General features: G+C 48.1%; 2 protein-coding genes and 1 long non-coding RNA gene across 9 annotated transcripts; 2 read left to right on the plus strand and 1 right to left on the minus strand.

The window, feature by feature from the left end:
* On the plus strand, positions 1-17758 carry HORMAD1 (HORMA domain containing 1). 4 transcript variants are annotated; one of them, XR_012621182.1, is made up of 14 exons: positions 1-27; positions 712-761; positions 1132-1276; positions 2406-2469; positions 4057-4093; positions 4488-4508; positions 4611-4637; positions 5313-5380; positions 7213-7364; positions 7971-8227; positions 9390-9453; positions 9984-10033; positions 13444-13520; positions 16718-16730. XR_012621182.1 is itself a non-coding variant. In XM_074809521.1 (14 exons), exons 2-14 carry the CDS (start codon positions 729-731, stop codon positions 16796-16798), a joined length of 1110 nt encoding a protein of 369 aa, XP_074665622.1. In that variant the 5' UTR covers positions 1-27; positions 712-728; the 3' UTR covers positions 16799-17758. The 4 variants fall into 4 exon arrangements, 2 of the variants coding, with proteins under 2 accessions (XP_074665622.1, XP_074665623.1); XR_012621181.1 differs by lacking the exon at positions 16718-16730 and adding an exon at positions 14238-14320; XM_074809521.1 differs by lacking the exon at positions 9984-10033 and adding an exon at positions 14238-14321 and having other exon boundaries at positions 16718-17758.
* Positions 12713-16698, minus strand: LOC141916768 (uncharacterized). 2 transcript variants are annotated; one of them, XR_012621184.1, is made up of 2 exons: positions 15698-16698; positions 12713-12866 (listed from the first exon to the last, which is right to left on the minus strand). It is a non-coding gene; the product is annotated as an uncharacterized LOC141916768 (long non-coding RNA). The 2 variants fall into 2 exon arrangements; XR_012621183.1 differs by having other exon boundaries at positions 15695-16698.
* Positions 17759-19351: 1593 nt separating the features above from the next.
* GOLPH3L (golgi phosphoprotein 3 like) lies at positions 19352-26941 on the plus strand. 3 transcript variants are annotated; one of them, XM_074809417.1, is made up of 5 exons: positions 19352-19477; positions 20674-20925; positions 24868-25005; positions 25142-25256; positions 25729-26941. In XM_074809417.1, exons 2-5 carry the CDS (start codon positions 20743-20745, stop codon positions 26154-26156), a joined length of 864 nt encoding a protein of 287 aa, XP_074665518.1. In that variant the 5' UTR covers positions 19352-19477; positions 20674-20742; the 3' UTR covers positions 26157-26941. The 3 variants fall into 3 exon arrangements, with proteins under 3 accessions (XP_074665518.1, XP_074665521.1, XP_074665520.1); XM_074809420.1 differs by having other exon boundaries at positions 24868-24999; XM_074809419.1 differs by having other exon boundaries at positions 20731-20925.
* The last annotated feature ends 23 nt before the right edge of the window (positions 26942-26964 follow it).

Below are 26964 nucleotides of genomic sequence, written 5' to 3' on the forward strand. Positions count from 1 at the left end.
GCAGCAGCGGCCGGAGAGTGTCTGGGGGTGAGGCGGGGTTGGGCTGGGCCTGGGGGTTTGTTCGGTTCCTCCCCTCTGGCGGGGTTTTGGTTCCCGCCCTTGCTATTCTTGTGTTCTGCCCCAGTCCGTGGGTGGAGTTTATGCCTTGGGTAGGGAGTTTTTTTATAGGTGGTGGGGAAGGCTTACAGTGCTGAGGGTAGAAGGTTTAATGAAAACATGACTCAGCAGAAAGAATAGCTGGAGAGGGGTCTCCTTCCCCAATACTCATTTAAATTACAAAGGAAAACAATCCAAGCCTGCAGGTGTTCAGCAAAGGCATTGCTCAGTTTTGACTGGAGGTGACTTAAATGTGGAGAGCTTCTTCTTAGGGTCTTTTGAAAGTCTGTTAGGCTGGATGCCAGTTAGCACTTCGAGCATCACTTTCAGAAGCTCATGTTGCATATAAACAGGCACACTATAAAAATTACTGCCTAGTGCAGCGTTGGGGGAGGTCTGTGCTGGTGTGAAAATCAAGAATCAAATACTGGTGATAATTAGTTGAACTGTGTTCTTGCCTTAAAATTACAGGGTTTGTTTGATACAGAGTGGTTGTGCAGGAAGCGTTAGCTGGTTTAGGTACTGACTTGTTAAAGCTGAATAGCTGCAGTCTGGGCTTGTGTGCACTTACAAATAGTGGTCATACGTGTGTTAATGCAGGTGTTTTATTAACAGACAGAAGAGTCTGCAAAATGGCAACTGCTCAGAAGCAAAGGGATTATGTGGTATGATTTTCTTGTTTATTTCAGCACAGTATATTATTGGAACTGGAAAAATAATTAATTTCAGCTGAAATAGTGCACTCAGGTGCTCTGTAATATTTCTTCACTTGAAAATTATAGGCTAATTCAATCTTTTAAGATGCTTAATACCAAAATAGTTTGAGTCTGAACTTTGTGGTTGTGTACTTGGTAGGAATTGGCTATGTCCTAAAAACAGTAACAGCAAGCATTAGGAATATGTTGAACTTTATAAATAACAAAATTCATACTTTCAATTAAATTAAAATGTTGAGCAGACATTGGACTGGCTTGTAGACTGTACAGGTTTGTTGTTGTGGATGGAGATTAATTCTTTTTTTGCTCTAACTTTCAGAGTGCAGTTGTATTTCCTAGCAAAATATCTACTGAACAGCAATCCCTGATGCTAGTGAAGAGGCTCCTGGCAGTAGCGGTGTCCTGTATTACATATCTGAGAGGAATCTTTCCTGAAAGTGCCTATGGAACAAGATACATGGATGGTAACAGGCAGTTTTTATGATTCTTTGCAAAATCATAGAACGGTTTGGGTTGGAAGGGCCCTTAAAGATCATCCAGCTCCAACCCTCTTGCCATGGGCAGGGCCACCTTCCACTAGCCCAGGTGGCCCAAAGCCCCGTCCAACCTGGCCTTGAACCCTTCCAGGGAGGGGGCAGCCACAGCTTCTCTGGGCAACCTGTGCCAGGGCCTCACCCCCCTCACAGGGAAGAATTTCTTCCTTGGATCTCATCTAAATCTGCCAGTTTAAACCCATTACCCCTTGTCCTATCCCTCCACCCCATGATCAAGAGTCCCTCCCCCCTTTCCTGTAGCCCCTTTCAGTCCTGGGAGGCCACTCTAAGGTCTCCCCGAGCCTTCTCTCCTCCAGCTGAACCCCCCCAACTCTCTCAGCCTGTCCTCACAGGGGGGTGCTCCAGCCCCCCGAGCATCTTTGTGGCCTCCTCTGGCCCCGCTCGAGCAGGTCCGTGTCCTTCTGCTGTTGGTGCCCCAGAGCTGGACCCAGCACTGCAGGGGGGTCTCCCGAGAGCGGAGCAGAGGGGGAGAATCCCCCCCTCGCCCTGCTGCCCACACTGCTCTGGGTGCAGCCCAGCACACGGGTGGCTTTCTGGCCTGCCAGCACACATTGCTGGCTCCCAGTCAGTTTTCCACCTCCCAACCCCCCCAAGTCCTTCTCCTCGGGGCTGCTCTCCAGCCACTCCTCTTCCAGCCTGGATTTGTGCTTGGGATTGCCCTGACCCCTGGGCAGGACCTTGCACTTGGCTGTGTTGAACTTCATGAGGTTTGCAAGTCCCACCTCTCAAGCCTGACAAATCTATTGTCACAGGGTTGTTAAGAAGTTACTGAGTGTTTTTTTTAGAGCTACTTGGTCTTCTTAATTAAAGGTAATAGCCATTTTCAATTACTGTAATGGAAACTTCACTAATGCATTAATCATTGAATTTTGTTAGATAGTGGTGATGCTAACTCAGCAATAAAACCATGCCTACACCTGTCAGTAATGTTAATTTTAGTCTGCTTTTGATATACTTTTAGGGAATGAACTTCACTTTCTTAGCAATGTAGTTGCATTTTGCCCTAAGTAAATAGGCACATGTATATTCTTTTTTTGAGATCTCTCTGTCAAAATTCTGAGGGAAGACAAGAACTGTCCTGGCTCTACTCAGCTGGTGAAATGGTATGTTAATTACAGTGGGTATATAACATTGCCATAACATGTCAATTCTGGAAGATACCTTACAGGTTGTTTGCAGATACAGAGAAAAAGTTCACTTTGCTGCAAGTGAACACTTGCCCAGGTAGTACTTTCGGTGCATGGTATTTACTATGTTGACAATTTTTTTTAAATGGGAATTCGAAATGTGTCTGTTTCGGTGGAGATATAACTGACTGGTACAGTTGTGTCTCTAGAAAGGCTTACAGCTTGGTGCTTAGTAGAGCACAGATCTTTGTTTACAGAGTGATTACATTTAGTTTCTGTGGGTGTATGAGTGCTCAACAGTGCACATAAATGCAAAAATCTAACCAGTAGTTCCCCTCTAGTTGAAGAGGAGACATGGCGTTACCATTTTGCATCTTGAATTTAAAGATCTTGCTCTCAGACTTGTATAAGAAAGTGGCACTGTTGGCCTTTGTATTCAGAAGCAGAATTCTGTCTGCAAATAATTGCTTGTACATTCACACAGTCGAGTGTGTCACTTGGGACTAGAGGTATTTATTTTGATTTTCTTTCTGTTCACAGTAACTGTGAGATTTGTTCCTGGCTGCTCTCTTTGCTCTTTAGAAAAGAGTATATAAGGCCTTTGCCTATATTCTTATTTTTTGTTACCTCTGTAAAAGCCATCTTTATTCTTTTTGCACTTTTCCCAGTTGTAGTACAAGGTAAAGCATTGGAAATGATGCTGCATTCGGCAGAGGGGGTTTCAGCTGCTGTCGGTGTCGAGGTGTTCAGAGATGTAGGTCTTAGCTCTGATGTTAGAGGTGAAATCAGGCATCTGCTCTTTGTCCATGTGCTGTCACTGAGAGGGGAGAAAAAAGCTTCCTTTACTGTAACCTGGAATTTCTTAATTGATCTTCTGTGGTAGAGGAAACTGAAGTGGCATGGAGCGCGTTTCACCTCACCCTCACGCATCAGACATTAGCGAGGGCAGTGGCGTGGCAGCCTGTGGATGCTGACAAGGAAAAGCTCCTGATTTTTGTGGGAAGGGTGTGTGCTAACTGTTTGGAGTTTACTGGTGAGTAGCCTTTCTTAACTCAGCATCATGTACACACCAAAACCAATTTTTGCTTGTTGACTATATTCAGAAGAAATGTTAGAAAAAAAAATAGGGTAAGCTTTGGTTCACTATTTGGCTGTTTGCATGCTATAAAAAGCAAATGCCAACATTTAAATAAAGGCAAATAACTCCTTTGTGCTTCCTAGATGTTGGTGTTCAGCTGAACTACTTATTTACAAACTGATTAATGAATACATGTGTTAGAAGGTGTTTGAAAATGTTAGGTGTACAGTTGCATTATGTTTTTATTGATTAATTATTTACAGATTATATTTTTACTTACCGTGCAAAGAGGTTAGGATGATTTGGTGTTACAAGGATAGTCATTGTATCATTATTAATAAGATAGAATAATGGAATAAGTATTTATTGCTCTAATATAGTAAGGCTAAACACATGCATGTAATTTTTTAGGACTATTTTACTTAGTCAGAAGCAAAGCAAATGGAAATTAGTAGTAGATGGACAATGTTATTTGATTTTTGCAGGATGTTAGGATGCTATGATGCCTTGCAGAAGAAATACGTAAGTCTTCCTGTATCGTTTAGCTATTTTAAATGTATTGAAACATTCATTTATGTCAGTTTATCAGCTTCCGGCGAGGTTACAGGACATTCTGGTTGGGGAATAGCTGAGTTTTAGTATGTTAAAACAGTTAGCTACAATGTGGGATGCACAGACATTTCAGGATAATATTGTTTGTAAACAGAAACACTTAAAGTCAGGGATATGTAGGAATTGTCTTCTGCCAGTTGAGCAAGTCCTGTCTTAGATAAGGAGTTAAGTGTATGAAGGGGTTTCTCTTCAAACAGGCCTTAGCTGTCTATGTTGGTTTCCAGAGCTAGAGAAACAGAACAGCTTGGTAAGCAGAAATGGGCTATGGAATACATTTAACGTTCTTTAATTTTGTTTCTGACAGCTGAGAATGATTGTCCTAGCAGTAAGTATCTTTGAAAAGTAAGGCACGCTTTTTTTTAAAGGTAGGTGCTTAGAGATATGCACAGTTCTTACTCTGTTTCCTCTCTTTACTTTAAAAATACAGGTCTATACCCATCCAGAAGATCCTCAGGTAAATCTGCTAGAATACTTTACTGGATGAGTAATGATAGCATGCATATAGTGAAATGTATGTACAAGCAATAGTACTTAACATTGACATTAATGCACATTAAAGAAAAAACAGGCCATCTTAAAATATCAAAAGTAAGAATCACTAGAGCCAATCAGAATTGCCACGTAATGAATTGCCTTTAAATATCTAGTGCCAGGTTATTCTCAGGCCAGTACAAGAAACCCAAAGTGAGGTTGCAGAATTAAATGCTCATAAAGATGCATCTTCCTAACTCCGCATAAGAAATTCACAGAACTTCTTTGTGAAAGACACACTATGTTTTAACTAACCACTGGGTGTCACCATGTCTGCTATGTGTGTGCAACACTTTCCTAGTGATTGAAGTTTGAACGAATATTTAATTCTAAAAACTTAAAATGTTTTGAAACATCAGCTTATCATGGTGATTCCCAGAAAATAATGTAGATCATTTTTATTTGATGACAATTACATACATTAATACTATTGTTACAGCATTAGAAAGCTGTGTTCAGTGCATGTAGGTGGATCAGATGGGAGTTGGGCTATCATTATTTTTTTTAAATGAAAGGTTAATAGATTACTAGACAGAAGCAGCAGCAGTAATAGTTTGCTTGACAGCTGATAGTTTAAAATTACTGGATTTGTTTGCAGACAATTACAGAATGCTACCACTTCAAATTCAAGTACACCCACAATGGGCCACTCCTGGATTTCAGCAGGTACTGTCACTGTGACTTTATTCTGCTCTGTGGTTTTACAGTCCATTTGCATATACCTGAATGTAAAAACATTGGATTTTTATCAGTTTGGTGTTTCTTTTTTTAATTCTGGATTTTAAGACTAATTTTATGAACATTTACTATTAGCTTAGACTTAATCTGACAAAATGATTCATTGTATTTTATGCTCATATTTTTAAATATCTACTCAGAAGATGATTCTTTGTGTCAGAGTCCAATACTCTGACCAGGTTCTTTAAGATACTTCATGCGTGGAGGGTGAAGTGTTTAATAACAGATTTATTTATCTGAAGATACTTGATGTTACACAGGATTTCTCAATTAGCAGAGATGGTAGCTCTTGCAATACACAGTTCAAACATGGTACCAGTGTGATTCCCATTGCTGCTCTGGATAATATGCTCATGAGACACTGGGCATCCGCAATCATGGGGAAGGAATATGTGGGCTGAAGCCAGCTCCAGCCCATTGCTCTTTTCGGAGTTCTTTTGCTAGTTGTTTAGTTTTTATACTCTTTGGGCTTGGCCGCATACTCACTCCCCCATACTAGTCTGGCAAGGAGACATTCACATGCTTTTGCTGAACTTGAGTAGAAACATTTACACCACCAGCCGATCCACTCCCCTGACACAGCTATTTCTCTAAAATGAAGACCGTGCTCAAGTCCCTTGTGTGTTGAGATAGTCAGCCACAGCTGTGGTCAGTGACACCCCACGTTATTCCCTGAGCTTCATGGACATATCACCCTTGCCTGTCTCCACTGAGCCTTCTTCCATCGTAGGGATTTATTGGGCAGTCACAACTGCAAGGAAATGGCTTCTTTTAAGGCCAGTAACGGAAATAGAGCAAGTTCATATGCAACAAACTTTTCTCAGCTTTCCTCCTGCATAAAATGCTTTTTAAATTAAAAAAGAAAAAAAAGGCTGCAGTGCTGCAGACCTGGATCCCTTGGGCTGAGATTAGTTACCTCTGAAAGAGATTGTAAGTCATATAAAAAACACTGGTGGAAAGGGATGTGACTTGCCCACACCAGGTTGCCTTAGTGTATTAGCATAAATTCATGCCAGATGAATTTGAAAATGCAAGGCATGAGCCTGCTTCTCTGACACCCTGGGAAGGAGATGACCATCTGCAGAGGGGTGGGATGTTTGAAACCATCGCAGTTAAGGGTGTGCTTCCAAAAGATGGGGGTTACCCAATGAAATAGCTGACAGTTGCTTGCCTTGTGCTGGCTCTTCAGGTCCTCAGGTGCCTCTAAGCTGTGTGGCTGTGAGGAGCAGGGGAGTAGAGGGAGAGCACTTTTAGCGGCAGTAAGGTAGGATTTGGGTCAGCTGGTCATAGAACAGAAGCATGGAAATGTCACAGCTGGGTGCCAAGAGTCACTTAGGCACACATTTTCTTGTAACCCTTCTTGTCAAAGTCAATAGTGTTACTTGTTTTATTTAAGGGATTGGGGAATTGGGGCTTTCCAAAGTACCTATTTTTTTTCTTCTTTCAGATTGGGTATTTTTTAAGCATTGTGTAATGTAAAATACAGTAGTCAGTCACAGCTGCTGAACCATAACACTTTCATGATGTCCCTGCCTGGGTGTTTGATCTTCCCAGAGGCAGAGAACACACAGGTCGTTTAGTTCTAGGAATTGCAGTGCTTGTAATCACACACCTTAGGAGTAAATGTGATGTCTGCTTGTGGCCTTCATAGAGTCTGTTAAACAGTCCTGTATCTTAATACTAGAAACAGCTTACTCTGTGTAAAAAAAAAAAAAAAAAAAAAAAAAAAAAAATAATCTGAATACTTTGTCCATTTTTAGTAAGGATAAAAGGAATGATTCCACAATCACCTGTGCAGACACCAAGAAAGCAAGTATCCTCCTCATTCGCAAGATTTACGTTCTGATGCAAAACCTTGGTCCGTTACCAAATGATGTTTGCCTGACTATGAAGCTGTTTTATTATGATGAAGGTAGTATTTCCATATTACCTTGATTTATCAACTGTGTTCAGACATTGGAAAACAATTCAAAGAAATATTTTCATGTATAATCTTTATGGCTGCTGAGACTTGTTAAATGATGGCATTTCGCCTGTGTCTGTTTCTCACAATCATTTCTAAAATCCAAGGGGGATGGATTTGATCTCACTGTAGGAACACAATCGTGTCATTAACTTCATTGGAGCAAGGATTTCCATGTGTTTTAAACAACTTGAGTTTTCCTCAGTATGTTAGGATGTAACATCTCTGCCAGACTAATTCTGGTTTGGATGACTATTTAAATGTCTAGCTCTGCTTTCAGAATGTATTATTGCTTTATAACGAAAAATCAGAGCTTCTAGCTTGTCTCTGCATGTATAAACTGTTTCAAATAGCTTTAATTGAGTTTTGTCTCTTGTGTAGGGGAAGAACTTAATCTGAATACAAGTTGAATATTGATTATTCCCCTCCTCACACAATTTTTTTTAATAGCCCTTTGTATTTAAAGGGGAAGAGTGTCTTTTTGCTGCACAAGTTAAGATTAATTTTACAAGAATGTGTTTCGTTCTAACACTTTTAATGAACTCTTTTCTGCAGTTACTCCGTCTGACTACCAACCTCCTGGTTTTAAGGAGGGTGAATGTGAGGGGATGATATTTGAGGGGGAGCCTCTGTATCTGAATGTGGGTGAAGTGCCAACACCTTTTCATATGCTGAAAGTGAAAGTTACAACTGAAAAACAACGAATGGAAAATATTGATAAAAGCTTCCTAAAGCATGGAGAGACAAATGTGCCTCTCCAGGTGCTCAGAGTGGACAGAGATGATCCAGAAGAAGAGAACCAGGACATGAACGTAAGAGCGCAAATGTTGTGTAGCTTGTTGACATTTTTTGTGATTTATAATCTAGAAAAGGGCCATTAATTGTTTTACTGAATGTCGTACTATAGCATTAATAAAATAATTGTGTTTCCAGATATATTTAAGCAAGACAGTATGTCTTCAGGACATTTTTGCTTTTATTTTCCTGCTCCGGTTAGCGATCTGTCATTGTTCCAGCAGTACTGAACAAGGGCATCAGCACAATGCCTGTCCGCAGCCACAGCGCTGGCAGTCGTGTCTCTGAGACCGGAGAGGAGCAGCAGGGTGAGAAGCAGAGAGGCACCTCCATGCTGTGGGTGCAGGTGCTGTTTGTTCAGCTCCACACACGGGTGAAACCTCCCAGGAGCTGTCACACACCAGTCCCAAGCAAGCTGCTGTGGCCAGCCAGTACTGACTGGCCATAAATTTGCTCTGGGATCCTCTTGTGCAGCATACAGCTCGGGATGCCACGGCTAAAGTTAAAACAAACTCAGCTCTGTCTGAGCTGTTTTCCCCTGGGGAAATCTGCCTAGAAAAAAGCCCAAAGTGAAGCTTGCTGAAGGCATGAGTGCGTGACAGGCTTATGCATCCCGCTGCTGATGCGAGAGCGCCCGAGGTGGCTCTTGGGACTGTGCTTGGCTTCAAGCAGTTGGAGGCATACATTTCTGGGGTCAGTGGAGGCAGGCAGCAGATACCTTCAGTCATGTTAGAATGTGCAGATATGTGTGCTGATCTAGACTGTCCATAGGTGAGGAGAACTGGGAGCTTCAGGGCTTTTGGCCCCTCCTCCTCAATCAGCATTGCTAGGGAGGCCTGTAGGTGATGAGATGAAAATAAACTGCTTGGCTCTCTAAATCTGCATATGCCTCCAAATTGCTGTTTCGTAGGCAATAGGAAGGCAGTAATTGATGCACTGATAGTATTCTTTCAATAGCTATTGTTCCAATTTTAGTATTTTTTTACAGATGTTTTTCTTGGTAGTTGAATTAAATGTGTGCTTGCACTAACAATTAAGTAATGCTGAGCCAGATTCAGTTATTGCAGTGCAGTTTGTTCCACTGAGAATCCATCCAATAAGCTCTGGCCCTAAGCATCTGACTATAAACCCTCTTCCTTATTTGTCTGCAGTAAGTGATAGACCTTTTTCTTAATCTAGGAAGATCCTGTCTTGGATAATGAAGTAGAAGATAGGAATAATGTAAATATTGCAGAAGCTCAAGGTAACATTTATGTGTACTTTTCGAGTCTCTTCAGCTTGTGCCTCTTTTTCATGATGTTACTAAAACAAAAACTCGGTTTGCTGATGTAGACCACTATATTCAAATTTACATTGTATTTTCTTCACATACATTGCTATGCCTTTATTTCCTGTTGTGGCTTTGTTCTGGGAAACACTTGGTTAACAAATGCACTTTTTCATGTTTCTATTCTAAAATTCTGATTTTTCTGTTCCATTTATCAGATAAGCTAAATCTAATGGGTTATATATTTAGAAGTAAATTTTGTTGTTTGGTTTCTCTATTATTGTTATGTTTTTAGTAATATATTTCCACGTAAAGCTTGCAGAGGTATGTGCTCTTGAGTTCACTATTGCAGACTTGGGAAGCAAAAAAAAAAGTCCAGGTCTGTTTTTGTTTAAATCACAGCTGTTTGGACTGTAGTGGCTGAAGCTGTGAGGATAAAGTTTAGCAGAAATACCATTTTTAGGCACCTTTTTTCCTTAAGCTCTGACCATGGTCTGATTCTGCAGTCCATACATGCTTCAGTCTGTGTGCTTGTGGAGGAATCGAGACCGTCAAGGTTTGTGTACGCAGAAGAGTTTTTATATTGTGGTAGACTGAATGATACACGTGTAAAAATACCCATCGTGTGATGCATGTTCTTCTGTGCAGAGGAAGCTGTTTATTACTGTGGTTTGCTATTCCTGATACAATCAGCAACTTCATCACCAAATATGTTTTCTGAATGACTGTATGGTTATGTCTGTGCTGCTGGCTGTTTTAGTGCCTCTTCCAGCTGCTTGCTTTCACAGCTTTGGACCTGTGTGCCCTTTTCTATTGCTGTGTACATGGAGCATTTTGATAATTGCAAGTGAACTTCTTGAACTTTAGTTTTAATAGGTACAAGGTCTAGCAAAGCATTTAGTATGGATCTCAGCAAACTGAGTTTCCTCAAGTAAAATCCTAACACTGTAAAATCTGTCAATGTAAAACTACACAAACAATGGGAGTAGCAGTAAAAAATAAATTCCAGGTGGAAGCCTATAAGGCACTTCTCAAGAAGGTACCATAAACATTTACTTCTGTTTTATTTAAAAAAAAGAATTCATATAACAATTTCAGTAAGCAATTAACCGAGTTCTGCAGCAAGTATAAATGGGATCTTATGTTTTGGAAGCACTCTGAGGACCCTTAACACTGCAAGGCAAAGCTGCCTTCTCCCTTGTTCAGATAAAATTATGCCCTTCCTGCTGTGCAGGACATTAGGAAGTACTTGCTCATCCTTTCTGATGAAAAACAGCAGCACCTGCCTTGTATTTTTCTTAGCCTTTATAAATAGACAGTTTTTTGCACTGTTTGCTTGCAATCATATAAATGTCCTCCACTGTAAGCTCTAAATGCAGAAGTGCCAATAAAATAACTGTCCTGGCTACACCAGCCTGATTGCATCTGCTACCAGAAATATGCCCTGGAAGCACTCCATTGTTTTGTGGTGGGGTTTTTTTTGTTGTTTTTTTTTTTTTTTTTTTTTTTTTTGTAATCAGTTCTTCAAGATGTGGACCCAGCCTGTTGTCAATTCAAAACATGAGACAGCAAGCTCTGTCCTCAGGGATCTCTGAGAGCAGCTTCCCTTTAAGATTTTAGAGAAACTAGGAGGGAAAGTAGAGGATGATTTATCTTTAGATTCCCCAAGAAAGCCCGGGGGCTCAAAGACCTGAACTTTGCTACCAAACAAACTGAAGAATGAATTGCTGCTTGTTTATCTGCTCATCTTGGAGAGGCCATATAGGGAGCATCCAGACAATACTGGTACCCATCTGCTGTACATAAAGCATTTCAAACAGAGCAGAGAAAGATCAAAAGAGGAAATAAGTGCCCCATTTGGAAGTACAAGTAGAGATGGTGCAGACAAGTATGCTCAGAAATGCTCTGATATGCTGATGTGAAATAGGATAGCTAAAGGAACACAGTTCCCAAGACTGTCAAATAGAAAACTAAGCTTTATGACCAAAAGTGTGTGGGGGGAATTCCTTTATTTGGATGAGAGCCTATGTAAAATGTTTTTTTTCCGTAGCAGAAGTACAGGCTTCTGTGGACATAATGAATACATGGGCACTCCTAGAAATGCTCATTAGTGCTGCTGCTTGCTCTGTTCACTCTTCTTAATGCATTTCCCTACAGCTGCATCTGCTCTGAAATATAACTCTGGTTCTCCATAAAAACTTCTAGACACGTTGCTTTCCATGTAACTATAAAAGTGGCAACCGTGTCAGCGCTGAGGCTTTTTGTCCTCCCAACCCAACCAAGACCAGCAGCTTGTTGGGGCTACCATGGTGTTAGAGTGCTTGCAGGGACAGCTGGACAAAGCAAGTTGAGCCTGAATTTTATTTTATTTAAAATGGGTTGAAGTGTCCTGTCATTCAAGCCCAACACTGAACAGGCTGTGCTGCGTATTTAAATCGTGGCATTAATGTTTTTTTCAGGAATAAAATGTGCAATTTTGCAAAACCAGTTAACATTTCCATGCTGTTCAAAAAATAATCATGAAAATGTGTAGGAAACAGCATGTATGGATCAGCGTTTTTATCTTGATGGTGCTAATAGGCTGCAGAACTGGAATAACCACATAAAGCTGTATCTGGTGCTTTTAGAAATTCACAGAAGTTCCAAAACCATGCAAAAATGCAGCAAATGGCCAGCAGGGACAGGGAAGGGATCTGACCCCTGGGCTCGGCACTGGGGAGGCCGCCCCTCGATGAGTGGGTTCAGTTTTGGGCCCCTCACTCCAAAAAGGCCATTGAATGACTCGAGTGTGTCCAGAGAAGGGCAACGGAGCTGGTGCAGGGTCTGGAGCACAGGTCTGATGGGGAGCGGCTGAGGGAACTGGGGGGGTTTAGTCTGGAGAAGAGGAGGCTGAGGGGAGACCTCCTGGCCCTCTGCAACTCCCTGAAAGGAGGGTGCAGAGACGGGGGATGAGTCTCTTGAGCCAAGGAACCAGCGCCAGGCCAAGAGGGAATGGCCTCAAGCTGCGCCAGGGCAGGGTCAGACTGGCTCTTAGGAAGGATTTCTTTGCAGAAGGGGCTGTTGGGCGTTGGAATGGGCTGCCCAGGGCAGGGGGGGAGTCCCCATCCCTGGAGGGGCTGAAGAGTCGGGTTGAGCCAGCGCTGAGGGATCTGGTGGAGTTGGGAATGGTCAGGGTGAGGTTCATGGTTGGACTGGAGGAGCTTTGAGGGCTTTTCCAACCGAGAGGATTCTGGGATTCTGTGAATTGCTTGTTTTATTGAGTTAGTATAATGCTTTATTTACAGGAGCTACAAGACATGGGAAAATGCATTTGTCACCCTGAAATTCTTCAGTCATTTCCACAGCTGAAGCATAGTCATCTTTAACCAGTTCATGATTATATCTGTATCCTAGAAAAAAACCCAGCATAGATTAGAAACAGCAACACAAATAACCTGCAGAACTGCAGCTGCAGAGAGTGACTAGGGGAACTGTAGCTGCAGGAACTGCAGCCAAAGTTGCTCGATCGTGTGTGGCTGGGCTACAAAATGGGAAGTGTCTGCTGGCAGTGGGTTCAGAATATGCAGAAGCTGTGCCAGAGTGGTCCCCCAGGGCCATTTGCCCATTCTTGGAGTGCAAAATGGGCTTGTGATTTTTTGCTTGGAAGCAAATCTCAGCGTAGACAAGCCTTTAGCAGTACAGGGTATAGACAAGTTTGGGGATCAGGCCCACTCTTGCAAAGATCCTGTGTGTAAACCTGTACTACTTAGCATGAGCATCTCTTGCATGTTTGTGACAGGTAATGGCTGAATTACAGATGTAAGAGGGTGTGATGCTTGCTGGAGTCAAGGACTTGCCTGCACAGTTAGAGCCCTTTTGAGCACCTCCCTGCGTTTATAAAGTGCACGTGTTCCTTGTGGGAAAACATCAGTGTTAAGAGGCTGCTTGTGTGTTGCCAACAGTGTGCTTTATTAAACTCTTTTATAGAATCAAATTTAACTTGTGAAGAGCATGAAGTTACAAAGGCTGGAGGGAATCAGAATCTGTATGTTTCTAATCCTCAGGTATGAAAACTGTTGTCTTAAACTTTTCCTAGAGTTTTTGTGAAGCTTCTTTCCTACTTTGAGTGATTACTAAAGGCTTATTTACCACAGTTGGTATTTTCAGCAATAAAATGCCTTTACGTTTTACTTTCCGATGTTTTACAAAACCAGTTAATATTCTAAAGCAATGAAAAGCACTAACAAAAGACTGTTCCTCTGTGACAGTTTTCAAACCAAACAGTCTGGCTGTTATTAAGAGAAATGGGAATGTAATTTCCATGTTTATAAACTGTCATAACTAACCACTCTGCCTCATAGAAATTTCTCTGTTAATTCGGACCAAAACTTGTTTCAACATTGATTAGAACTAAAATGTAGGTTTATTACTCAGACTTAAAACTATATTCCCTGCATATAGTAAAATGGTGTCATGGAAATGTGGAGGACTACTTCAAACAGAGGTCCTTAAGATTTCTTAAAACAGAATAGCCCGAGGCAACTGTGAGTGACTTACTGTATAAAAATAGCTGATGCTTTCATCGCTCAGGGCTCTTTGACACATTCAGCTGTAAATAAGTGCTGTTGACTTCCATGGGTATAGTCCTGGATTTAAATTTCAGCTCAAGCACTGTGGTGAGCGGAGACAGAGCTCTCTGCACACTCCAGCACTGAACCCTGCTGTAGCCTCTAACACGTGTTTTTTACTGTCACAAGGCAACATGTATTTTCTGATTTTAGGTTGATCATTTGGCAAGCAAGACGTCTGAGCTTAATATGTCAGAGAGCAGGACAAGAAGTGGAAAGATATTTCAAACCAGCACTGTTAGTACAGTTTTTTTCTCTAGTTCTGTTATTCTTTAAGCCTTCTTTCTGTTCCAAACAGTGAATAAAACTCTCAGCTTTAATACATTTCATGTTGACAGAATGAAATTCTCATCACTTCTAAAATTCCCATTAAATTCAACACATTTGAATTCTTAGTGTCAAAACAATATTCTATTCCAAAGAGTTAAAAGGTGAGTGTTGATGTAGTTAACGCAGGTTGAGAAAGATTCATTAGGATTGATTCATTTCTTGAAAATGCATTTAGCCAATTCTCCCCTGGTTTAATCTGTTGTTGATGGGAGCGTGTGCCAGCGGAGATCCCCAGCCCAGTGTGCCATATGCTTCCTAGCGATTTTACTTGAAAAACATGAGGCCAAAATTCTAACCTCAGCTCTGTGACTCATACCAAGAAAAATAGGTTATTTCTTGGCTTAATCACATTGCAGCAGATAAGTCTTGTAGTCGGTGCTACTTGCAGGGAGCCAGATTCCTCCAGCCTCACCCAGGTGGAGCAGAAGTTGACCTCAGGGTGGAATTTGGCCTTTGGGGGTGGCACTGGGGGCCCCCCCCTCTGTTGCCACTGCCCTCACCAACTGAGCTTGGCAGCTTCAGCTCTGTGAGGCTCTGGGGGGCCTTCACAAGCCCTCCACATCCCAGGGTTCTGCGTTACTGGGAGGTTCTTCTCAGAAAAAGCTGCTCAGTCAATAGCATTCTAGTAAATAAACAAGTGCTCTTCATTTACAGTCAGGAGGGGAAACTGCGTGTCAGGGCCAAGGAGAAACGGACCCTTCCTGTCCCCGCTCAGGAAAGCTCTTCACTAATTTTTAGTGCAGCAGTTCATAAGGATTCATAATGTGCAGCTCAGTCGTTGCCACTAGCTTTCTCCTAAACTAATACTTGCCTTCTTTCTGTAAAGGCTGATGGAAATCAAGTTTGGGAGTATGCAAAATTCATTCTCCAGCAGAATGTTCTAACGAAATCCAGAAGAGAAATTTGTCTGTGTCTTAAATATCTATGTATGAAAGCTGCATGTGAAACTCTGATAGAGTTTGCAACAAATTCGTGAAGCAGAGATGTTAAATTCAGAATATAGAAGTAGTAGGTTCAGTGTTTTTGTAAAGCACTGCTTTTACCGCAGAATAGAATTTTTTTTTTTTACTTCTGACGTGGTTTAAACCCAGCTGGCAGCTGATCACCACACAGCTCCTCACTCACCCTCCTCCACCCCTGGGGAATGGAGAAGGGAGTCGGAGGGGTAAGAGTGGGGAGACTCCTAGGTTGAGATAAAAACAATTTAATAATTGAAATTAAATTATAACAATAGTAATAATAGAAAATACAAACAAGCAATGCACAGTGTGATTGCTCACCACCTGCTGACCGATGCCCAGCCCGTTTCTGGCCAGGGATCCCAGAGAAGAGAGAGTCCTGAAACCACAGGCCTGGAAGCGAGAGCGAGTTTCCTGATCAACCCCCATCTATCCCCTGAGCACGACGTTGTGTGATCTGGAATATTCCATCGCGCAGTTGGGGCCGTTGCCCTGGCCGTGCTCCCTGCCAGCTTCTTGTGCACCTGCGCACTGGCAGGACAGGGGAAGTTGCAAAGTCCTTGATTTCTTAGCAACAACTAAAAACATCAGTGCGTTATCAGCATTCTTCTCTTATCAAATCCCATTCTGAATCCAAAACACTGTTCTAGCTACTAAGAAAAAAAAAAAATTAGCTCTATCCCAGCTGAAACTAGGACGACTTCCAACCCCAGGGGCATATGTGGTATTTTTTATTATTCACTGATATGGAAAAAAAAGGAACATCATTCTGAATGCTCGCTATCATGTTATGTTTGTTTTAAAAAAAGGTTTTATTCATGCACTTAATACTAGAATTTAAACAAAGCACAGTTGCTTTAAATAATTAAAAGCACAGCGGAGCTAAAGGCTAAATTGTCGTCTTTTCACGTGTGCAAGCCAGAAATAGTTGGATTAGCTCATGAAGCGAAGCTGTGTGGTGCTGAGCCCCCTCTCCCCTTGGTGCAGGGCGCCGGGTGCTGCCCCGCTCCGCACTCTGCAGTCGGGGCGCGGTGTTGGAGCGTGGGGTGCTGCCTCTGCGGGGGGGGTGGAAGAGCCCCTGTTATGTTCTCTTGAAGCGGTGACACAGGGAGAGCCGGCTGTTACCGCACAAATCCCTGCCCTCCGTCCCTACCTCGGAGGGAGGGGGGTCAGTTCTGCCGGACAGCGGTACCCCGGTGTTAGGCCAGGCTTAGCATCTCCTGGCAGGTGGAGCCGGCCTGCTCGGGGTGGGCTCTACCCGCGCTGGACTTGCTGACGCGGTGGGCAGGCTGCGGTCTGTGCTGGGCGGCGACCTGCAAGGCAAGATTTATTTTCCTTCGACAGGTTCATCGGTTGGAACTCTCGTCTAGTCAAGATGTGCTGCCAAAAAGGAGGAAGATCAGTGAACCGAAGGAGCAGTTTTAGATCCCCATCTCCCCGCCGTTTGTTTACAGAGTTCTTCTCCACACCACTTCCATTTTGTTGTTCAATGAGAATGTTCATATGCAAATAATTTTCATATTTAAACATATTTTAGGGATCTTTTTTGTTCTATTTGTCATCAAAATGGAGAGTATTTGAAGGAAAGAAAATCTGTCAAGGAGCCCAGCTGAAGGAATCAAACTTATTTTTTATAGGAGGTCAGATCGCACCAGGACAGACAGAAGGTACCTGACTACTGAGGTAACTGAGAAAGTTTCCGTTACAGAGGTGATTTGGGGGACTTAGTTCCCTGCTTATAACACGTTTAAATCCTGATGGTGATCGTGCAACGTTCATTACCCACAGCACAAGGTTTCACCAGTAACTTCGGGCTGTGTTTCAAAGCTGAGCAACTCCATGGCCAGAACCTGCCTTATGGGGCACAAACCCCCACAAGTCTTGGGTTAATTTCTGGAGTTTTACAGAGCCGGTTCATTGTCAATTGCAGCAATATTACATTTTCTGGTTTTACTACTGGGACAGTTAGGGCAGCTTGATTCTTTGCATTTCTTCCAGACTGAAGGCACCAGGCTCAAGTGAAAAACAAGCATTCTTCATACCTTCAATTACATATTTCATGCCAAAGCACAGGAATTTCTGTACAGCTGTGGTGAGAGAATGTAATTACAAAGTATTAATCTGTGGCCGACATCTATTATGATGGTGTGAGATTATTTCAATAAACCTTTATGTACTTAAAATGATTAGTTGCAGAAGTTGAACATGGAACACTTCTAACAAAATATAATTTTTCCTGTGCTGTAAATGGAGTGAAGCTGTTCCTGCACGGCAAAGAGCTGCTGCTGTCTTTAGGTGGGGATAGCTGAACATTTCTGTATGTGTTTGGCTTTTAAATTAAGAATGTCTTTTTATCATTCCTCAATTAAAACAACGTTAACAGTTGCTGTGTATTTACTGCGTGGATTTGTGTCCGTTTAGGGGCTCTCTCTAGGCTGTGGCCACTCGGTCTTGTTGCAGCTCTGGGGGTTTGGGGCTGAGCCCGTGCGGGGTGATCAGAGCGGAGGGGTGCAGGCAGCAGGGCACGGCAAGGCCAGAGCAAATTTGGGGGGAAAAAAAAAAGTTGACTCAGGGTTTGTTGGTGGAAGACTTGCCAGCGTGTTCCCTTCTCTCCAGTTCATGGCACAGAACTGGAGCCCTGGGATTGAACTGGCAAACGCTGCTGCTGCCTCGGGCTGGACAGCTTGAGGGTGGGGGGGGTTTAACTTCTGCGGGCTGGGAGTTGGGGTGTTCAGCTGGAGGAGAGGGGGCTCTGGGGAGACCTTAGAGTGGCCTCCTAGGGGCTACAGGAAAGGGGGGAGGGACTCGTCATCGGAGGGGGGGGGGGGGATAGGACGAGGGGGAATGGGTTTAAACTGAGAGAGGGGAGATTTACAGAATCCCAGAATCCTCTCGGTTGGAAAAGCCCTCGAAGCTCCTCCAGCCCAACCATGAACCTCACCCTGACCATTCCCAACTCCACCAGATCCCTCAGCGCTGGGTCAACCCGACTCTTCAACCCCTCCAGGGATGGGGACTCCCCCCCTGCCCTGGGCAGCCCATTCCAACGCCCAACAGCCCCTTCTGCAAAGAAATCCTTCCTAAGAGCCAGTCTGACCCTGCCCTGGCGCAGCTTGAGGCCATTCCCTCTTGGCCTGCCGCTGGGTCCTTGGCTCAAGAGACTCCTCCCCCCTCTCTGCACCCTCCTTTCAGGGAGTTGCAGAGGGCCAGGAGGTCTCCCCTCAGCCTCCTCTTCTCCACACTAAACCCCCCCAGGTCCCTCAGCCGCTCCCCATCAGACCTGTGCTCCAGACCCTGCACCAGCTCCGTTGCCCTTCTCTGGACACGCTCGAGTCATTCAAGGGCCTTTTTGGAGTGAGGGGCCCAAAACTGAACCCACTCATCGAGGGGCGGCCTCCCCAGTGCCGAGCCCAGGGGTCAGATCCCTTCCCTGTCCCTGCTGGCCACGCTGGTGCTGATACAAGCCAGGACACCATTGGCCTTCTTGGCCCCCTGGGCACACTGCTGGCTCATTACCAATCCCCCCCCCAGTCCCTCTCTGACTGCCTTAGATGAGCTCTAAGGCAGAAATTCTCCCCGGGAGGGGGTGAGGCCCTGGCACCGGTTGCCCAGCGCAGCTCTGGCTGCCCCCTCCCGCGAAGGTTCAAGGCCAGGCTGGACGCGGCTCCGGGAGGCGGCGCGGCCCAGCCCGGGGCGGGGGGCGGAGCCGGATGATGTCCCAGGTCTCTGCCAGCCCAAACCCTCCCGTGGTTGTTACAGCCCAGAGCTGCCCCGTCCCGCCGGGCGGAGGGGGGGGGGTGGGGGGCGGAGCCGCCACGCGCGCGACCTTCCTCCTGGCGGGGAGGAGGAGGAGGAGGAGCAGCAGCGGAAGTCCCGCCCACGGGCGCCGCCGGCCACGCTCATTGGACTCGCGGGCGGGGCGTGCGCGCTCCCATTGGCCGGCGCCGCGCCCCGGGCGGGGTTACCGGAGCCCAGGAAGCCGCCGCGCCGCTCCCGCCCTCGCCCTCCCCCGGCCCCAGCAGGAGCTTCTGCGCTCCCCGGCCCCGAAGTTTGATCGCAGAGAAAGGAGCGGGGGGAGGTTTGGGAAGGACCCGCCGGGCAGGGGTAAGGTCGGGGCAGACGGGGCTCCGGGTGTGGTTACTGAGCCCCGGGGGGGGGCAGGGGCGGGCTCTCCGCTGCCGGCTGCTCCTGCAACGTTCCGCAGGGGAAAGTTGTGGGTTGTCGGCGAGCGAGGGCCCTGCCGAGGAAGGTGCTTTTTCTGCCCCGCCCGGGGCCGCTGCCGGGCGTCCCGCGGCCTGTCTGGGTGCGGGGCCTCGTCTGTGGAGTGGGTGCGCGGCCGGGAGGTCCCTTGGGCGGGAGGGGCCCCCCCTTGTCCCCCTGCACGTGCAGCGTCTCCTCAAGCACGTCGTGAGGTGATGGGCGGCTCAGGGCTCTTGCCAACTGTATGAGCTTCACTAAGGGCAAATGCCGGGTGCTGCCCTTGGGCCACAACAACCCCCAGCAGGGCTACAGGCCTGGGGAGGAGTGGCTGGAGAGCTGCCAGTCAGCGAGGGACCTGGGGGGGATTGGTAATGAGCCAGCAGTGTGCCCAGGGGGCCAAGAAGGCCAATGGCATCCTGGCTTGTACCAGCACTGGCGTGGCCAGCAGGGACAGGGAAGGGATGTGACCCCTGGGCTCGGCACTGGGGAGGCCGCCCCTCGATGAGTGGGTTCAGTTTTGGGCCCCTCACTCCAAAAAGGCCATTGAATGACTCGAGCGTGTCCAGAGAAGGGCAACGGAGCTGGTGCAGGGTCTGGAGCACAGGTCTGATGGGGAGCGGCTGAGGGAACTGGGGGGGTTTAGTGTGGAGAAGAGGAGGCTGAGGGGAGACCTCCTGGCCCTCTGCAACTCCCTGAAAGGAGGGTGCAGAGAGGGGGGAGGAGTCTCTTGAGCCAAGGACCCAGCAGCAGGCCAAGAGGGAATGGCCTCAAGCTGCGCCAGGGCAGGGTCAGACTGGCTCTTAGGAAGGATTTCTTTGCAGAAGGGGTTGTTGGGCGTTGGAATGGGCTGCCCAGGGCAGGGGGGGAGTCCCCATCCCTGGAGGGGTTGAAGAGTCGGGTTGACCCAGCGCTGAGGGATCTGGTGGAGTTGGGGTCTGTCAGTGCTGGGTTAATGGTTGGACTAGATGATCTTCAAGGTCCTTTCCAACCTAGATGATTCTGTGACTCTGTACAGCTCATCCCGGGAGGGGGGAGCCGAGAATTCCCGGGCCCAAGCACCCCTAGTCCATGTCTGTGCCTCCCTGGGGTTTGGGGTTTAGCGCTGCCGTAGCCCACCGCGTTTGGAAACAGCCCCGAGCTCAGCCCCGTGTGCCCAGGTGGAGCGGGAGATGACGACGCTGACGCACCGCGGACGGCGCGCCGAGCTGGGAAGGAACTCGGACAAGAAGCCCGACAGCGAGGAAGATGCGGCTGCGGACAGAGACCTGAATGATGAAGATCCTGACGACTCCAAAGACATCCGCCTCACGCTCATGGAGGAGGTGCTGCTCCTGGGGCTGAAGGACAAGGAGGTAAGGCAGGGCCCTCCGCCGGCTGCGTGTGCAGGGGTGCCTGGGGGTGAGGCCCTCGATGAGCAGCAGAGGGACTGTCCGAGTCCCGTCCAGCAGAGCCAGCCTGCTTAGCACAAACCACCTTTGTCTGTAGCTTAAACTGAGCTGTGGAGGTTGCTTGCAGGTGCTGTCCTGCCAGCTCTGCCACGGGGACTGCGAGAAGCAGCTGGAGGCGAGGGGTTCCCCGTGGTATTGTGCAGCTGCATTTGCAGAGCAAAGGTGGGTTTGTTCTTTGCTGGAGTCAAAGACGTGGGGTAAAAGGAGCCTCACTGTGTGTGTGGTCTTCCCTGGCCCAAGTGCGTTTTCCTATCCGAAACCAGCAGCTGAAACACAGGAACGCCCTGAGCACTGTTTCCACTTTGTTAAAAATTGATGTGAAAAACGGCAGGGGCAGGTTTTGCGAGAAGAGGGCAAGGCGAGAGGAGGCAGCTGGAACGGGAGTTGAAAGCAGGTGCAGGATGGTGCTGACGCAGCAATGGCAAAGGAGGTGGGAGCCACGTCTCTGCTCTCAGGCCAGCGATGCCCTGAGCTGGGCAGGAACAGCGCCGTGCGGCTCCAGGCTTGAGGGGAGCGGGGCAGGATGGGGAGCTCTTTGCTGGGGGCTTGTCTCGCCCAGCTGTGCCAGTTTAATGACTTTCCTTGGCAACAGTGGACAAACTTCACAGCGGGTTATTTTCACAGGGTTGTCCTCTGCTGGAAAGGGACCCTGCTCAAACTGAATTGTTCTGTGCTTATCGGCTGGTAGGAAGTTGTTTCTCCACTCTGCCTAGAAGGAGCCGTGGGGAAAGGAGAAGACACCTTGCGTTGAGCTCTGCGAGCTGCTGCCTTGACGTGCCTTGTTTTCTTTAGTGCGTGCATCATCTTGATCTCTTTGGGGGAATCTGATGCTGCTATTCCTGTCAAGCAGATGGGGAAATTGAGATGAGGGGAAGCTAAGCCGTTGCCCAAGGTGCTTCTTGGGATGATAATGGCAGAGGAGAGCCTTATACACAGGTTTTTCACCCCAGGAGCGCTCTTCCTGTGAGCCTGTTTTCCACGCTAAGGAACGGAGACACTGCGGTTGTCAGAGCTGTGGTAGATGGGCCGTCTTCTCTTCATCTCTGAGTTGAAATTAAGCCTCTGTGAAGTGTCTGAACACTCTTTTCCATAGGGCCCTGAGCTGATGCCATGCTCTCGCATAGACCTGCTCAGGCCATGGCTCCTGACGTGCACCGTGCTCACAGATCCGGGTTCTGTGAGTGACGGAGGCTTGTAGCTGTCCTGTTTAACGAACCCAGATAAGATCTAGGACTTGCTGAGCTGAATAGGAAGTAACAGGAGAGCACGGTTATAAAGAGAACGCCACGCAAATAATTTTGGAGCAAATATTTGAGAGCAGCCTAGGAGCGTGGCATGCTCTGCTTTCTTCCTGGCCTTTAGCATTCTTGGCTTGGTTAATGTGTTCCTGGGCATGGTCCTTCAGCCACCAGGAAGTTGGGAGACCACAATAGATGCAGGAAAAAAAAAACCCAAACTTGTCATACTGGTTTGGTTTCTTCCCATCCTGTCCTTCCACGTTCCAAAAAGGAAAACCTGAAGCAGCAGAAGCCTGGCCCTGAGCTGGGCTCCCAGGCAATGGGTTTTCCCAGCTCTGTTGTTCACTCATGGTGTGATGATTGGAAAAAAAAAAAGATAATTTTAGCCAAATCCAATGAGCTCACAGTGTAATTTTATTATTTTAAGTACCAGTCTGTCTAGGAGAAACGGGCTGGACACCAGCCTGGCGTTTGTAACCAGGCTGATTCCAGAAGCTGAATGTGACCCAGGAGCTTTCACCTTGTTTGATTTCAGACCCCTTAAAATTTTCTAGGGGTAACGTCCCTTCCAGCCCAGCAAACTGAAACTTGTCACCTCCACACCCTTTCCTGAGAGCTTGTTCCTAAAGGGTGCTTGCGAAAAGCAGCGCGTCTCCCGTGGACGGAAATCAGCAGGGCGGGGATGAAAGGTTGCTTTGTCTTTCCTCACAAGGAAATGAAGAAAGCAAATAAAGATTTTAATTTCTTTTATGGTTCTCTGTGCTGAGCAGCGTCCAGATGCTCTCTATAAACAGACGTGCTGGGGACAGGAGTTTGCCCATACAGACTGGAAAAACTTCCATGTAGGACGGCTGCGGGTTCTCAGCCTGTTTTCATTAGCAAAGGGGTTTGTTAGGTTGCTTTGTCTGCACCCTCCTGGTAGCTTTTAGATCTGCCCTTTCTCTCCTCCCCCCCACTCCCTCTAGAGAAAAAAAAGCGATGAAAAGGAAGTTAGGAATGGGCCGTAGCCTTCCTGGTGTATCGGCGTCCCCCTGCACTAAGCATGTTGTGACTTTGCATCCCGCTTGGCTCACCCTCCCCTCGGGCCCATCTCAGACACCAGCGCCTGCCCCGTTCCCAGCCCCGCTGCCCGCGGGTGTCTCTGCCTGCAGCCCTGCCTGCTGTCCGCTCGCCCTGAAATCCAGGGGCTGCTGCCCTGCATCTGAGCCCCATTGCAGCAGTCAGAGGGCCGGAACAACCGGGCCTTGTTCTAATGGGGGATAAAAGATGAGTGGAAGAAGGGAATGGAGAGGTCACCTGGCTGTCCTGTTGCTTCAAGCCGGGGTCAGCTCTCTCCTGAGAAGCATCAGTTGAATGTTCTTACGCCTCAAGGGACAGAGGTTTCCATCCCTGCACCCTCCCTCCAGGGGCAAACCGCTCTGGGGCTTTCTTGTCTGGATGGTTATTTCTTCCTGGTGCCAGCTCTGACCTCTCTGGCCACAGTTTTAGCCCAGGGCTCTGTCCCATGCACAGTGGAAGTGAGAACTGGCCATTCCCTTCCTTTTTGCTGCTGCCTTTTATGTGTCTGACCCTCGTTGGCCTGTTCTCCCTCTGTCCTCTCTTCCCTGGACTGAAAACCCCAATTCAATTGCTGATTCCTTGTGGGTTGTATTTTCCAGACCTCTGCACCTTCTTGTTGCTTTGCCATATGCCTTAATGATCTTGGAGCTTGTGCTTCTCGGGATGAGGACCCCATCCTGCGGTGGGCTCGAAGAACAGGGCTTGGGGCTGGGTGTGGAATGTGCCAAGTCTGAGCAGATCTGGACAGCAGCAGCCCCCGCGCTGCCCCGCTGGGACCCAAACTGCTGTACCCCAGCCCCAAGGGTGTATTTTCCCGTCCTTCATCCCTGACTGGAAATCTCTTCCCTTGCAGAAGTCTGTGGGTGGATTTGGGTGAGGGGGGTGAGAGGCTGGGGAAGCTCTTGTGCCCTGTGGTGGGAACTTGGGCTTGCTGCAGCCTGTGCCCTGTGGGACAGTGCCGTGGGTAGCGGGGAAACTCTTCTTCATGGGCCTGACGAGCAATTTCTTCGTACAGCTAATTACTCTTAGGGCACACCTGGAGCTGGCAGGGGCTTTCTTCAAGGAGAAGAGCAGACTTTGATCCTGTTTCCCCCAGGCATGTCCCCAGCAGAGGCAGAGCAGAGCTCCCATTGCTGGCTGCAGTCCCACAGCAGCAGCAATGTCCTTCTGTGGCCAGGGGCTTGCCAGGGGAAAGGGCCCTGCTGTTCTCATTCTGGCTCGGATTTCTGATGATCCGGGGTTGGGTGCAGCTGCCTGCCCGGCGCTGGGGTGTGCCAGGTGGTTGTGGGTGCAGCAGGAAGGGCACAGCCTGAATTGTTCAATGTTTACAGGGAGGTTTTGGAGAGGGAGGGGGTTAGTTGGGGTTGCTGAGCACCTTTCACCTGGTGGGGAAAGCCCTTTTCTCCTTCTCACCTGGGAGACAGAGCTGTCGGTGGGGGCTGGGAGAGTCGCCTGGCAGGGCCTGAGCAGGCTGGGAGGGGTGGGGGGCTGAGCAGAGCTCTGCTTTCCATCTCTCTTCTCCCCTTTCCATCCACCCTCTCTCTCCCAGGGCTACACCTCCTTCTGGAACGACTGCATCTCCTCAGGCCTGCGGGGTGGCATCCTCATCGAGCTGGCTCTGCGCGGCCGGATCCGCCTGGAGCCGCTCTCCATCAGGAAGAAGAGGCTGCTGGAGAGGAAGGTGAAGGTGCTGCAGGAGCCGGACTGGGGGCCCAACAGGCTTCGGGGCTCCCTCCACCCCAGCTGAGCCCGCTGGCAGCGAGCTTTGCCAGAGCAGTGTCTGCGTCCGGCCTTACGCCGTGTTTTCCGCTTTGTCCTTCCAGGTGCTCTTGAAGTCGGACACGCCAACTGGTGACGTCTTGCTGGATGAGACCCTCCGACACATTAAGGCCACGGAGTCAGCAGAAACGGTGCAGACCTGGATAGAGCTGCTCACTGGTAGGGTCTGTTAGAGACACCAACTCCCCCAGCTCCCTCGCGGCCCGTCCCTGCCACTTGTCCCCCCTCCACAGCTTGGTTATCCCCTTCCTTCACTGGAGATGGGCAGAATACTGACAGCAGAACAGGGGAAGGCTGAATGTGGGGGCAGAGAACTCTTTTTCTGGGTCTTTTTTGTTGGGAGCTCAGTGGAAGACTTGGACCTTGCTCCCTATTGCTCCTTTTTTCATGCTGAGTCTTCAGAGTCTGGGGTCCAAGGTGCTGGGTAGAAGGGGCTTTCCAAAGGGATCTGCCCCGGGCTGCTGTGCCCTGTGACCGCTGGGAGCTTTGCCAGCTTGGACTGATGGGAGAAGCGGGTCAGAGTCAGGCCAAGGGGAGGAAGAGGGTTCCTGTGGCCAGGACTGGTGTTTGCGGAAGCAGCCCGGGTGCTGGGGTTGAGTGGCAAAGCTGAAGAGCATCTCCTCTCCTGCAGGGGAGACCTGGAACCCCTTCAAGCTGCAGTACCAGCTGAGGAATGTGCGTGAGCGCATCGCCAAGGCGCTGGTGGAAAAGGGCATCCTCACCACAGAGAAGCAGAACTTCCTGCTCTTCGACATGACCACCCACCCTGTCAGCAATGCCACCGAGAAGCAGCGCTTGGTGAAGAAGCTCCAGGAGAGCATGCTGGAGCGGTGGATCAACGACCCCCACCGCATGGACCGCAGGACTCTAGCTCTCCTGGTGCTGGCCCACTCCTCAGATGTGCTGGAGAACGTTTTCGCCAGCCTGGCAGACGACAAGTACGATGTGGCAATGAACAGGACCAAGGACCTCCTCGATATGGACCCTGAGGTGGAAGCTGCCAAAGCCAGGGGTGCAGAGATGATCTGGGCCGTCCTGGCAGCTTTCAATAAGTCTTAAAAAGCCCCCAAACCAGGTGGGGGAGCCTTCCCACCTCGACATGAGGCCAGGGGTATTTGGGCACAGAGTTCCTGTGCCAGCAGGTGGGCTCAGCTTGGGGGGGGAAGGTTTTGCTCTCCCCCGCCCGGGCAGGGGTGGGACGGTGAGAGCCCACCTCTGTGGGCAGGTCACACACTGTCCCCAAGGCTGGTGCCTCCAGGGAGAGGTGGCAGCGGCCCTTCGCTCCCCTTCAGTGCTCCTTGCCCACGGGCTTCTTGGGCTGGTGCAGAGCTGGGAGGTGGCAGAGCCCAGCCCTGCCTCTGCGTGAGGGAACCAAGCTGCTCAGACGGGCTGAACCCCAGCAGAAACGGGGCTGCGGAGCAGCCTGTGCTCCCGGGGCACTCCCAGCACGCCGGCTTGTCCGGCCGCCTCCACAGCTCCCTCTTCTCCACACAGGTCTCGCCTTTGAGCTGCCTGGGCAGAGCAGATTCCCCTGCGGGGCTCGCTGATGTCCTGGGGCAGAGTACGGGCAGGGGAGCGGGCAGGAGGCTGGGTCAGGGGTATCTGGCAGCTGGGACCACCCTCGGTGCTGGCTGGCCCAGGGCAGCCCAAAGCCACGGGCACGTGTCACCACTGAGGAGCAGCTCTGCAAAGACTGTGGAGCCCTGCCCCGGGCTGTGCGTGTTGCACACCTGCTCTTTCTAGTAAGAAAAGTTAAACTGATTATTTTTTTCTTTTTTTTTTTTAACACCACCCCCCCCCCCCCCCCTTTTAATCTGTAGTTCATTTAAATGTATTTCTCTGCAGCCCAAGGGAGTCCTGGGTATTT

Source organism: Strix aluco, chromosome 30 (genome assembly GCF_031877795.1).
Source record: "Strix aluco isolate bStrAlu1 chromosome 30, bStrAlu1.hap1, whole genome shotgun sequence".
NCBI lineage: Eukaryota > Metazoa > Chordata > Aves > Strigiformes > Strigidae > Strix > Strix aluco.

Coding starts and splice junctions, on each gene's coding strand:
- HORMAD1 (XM_074809521.1), top strand. CDS start 729: ATGGCAACTGCTCAGAAGCAAAGGGATTATGTG. Junction 4,094..4,487: donor ATGCCTTGCAGAAGAAATAC/GTAAGTCTTCCT, acceptor TGTTTCTGACAG/CTGAGAATGATTGTCCTAGC. Junction 14,322..16,717: donor AGATATTTCAAACCAGCACT/GTTAGTACAGTT, acceptor TTCCTTCGACAG/GTTCATCGGTTGGAACTCTC.
- GOLPH3L (XM_074809417.1), top strand. CDS start 20,743: ATGACGACGCTGACGCACCGCGGACGGCGCGCCGAGCTGGGAAGGAAC. Junction 20,926..24,867: donor TGGGGCTGAAGGACAAGGAG/GTAAGGCAGGGC, acceptor TCTCTCTCCCAG/GGCTACACCTCCTTCTGGAA. Junction 25,006..25,141: donor TGCTGGAGAGGAAGGTGAAG/GTGCTGCAGGAG, acceptor TTGTCCTTCCAG/GTGCTCTTGAAGTCGGACAC.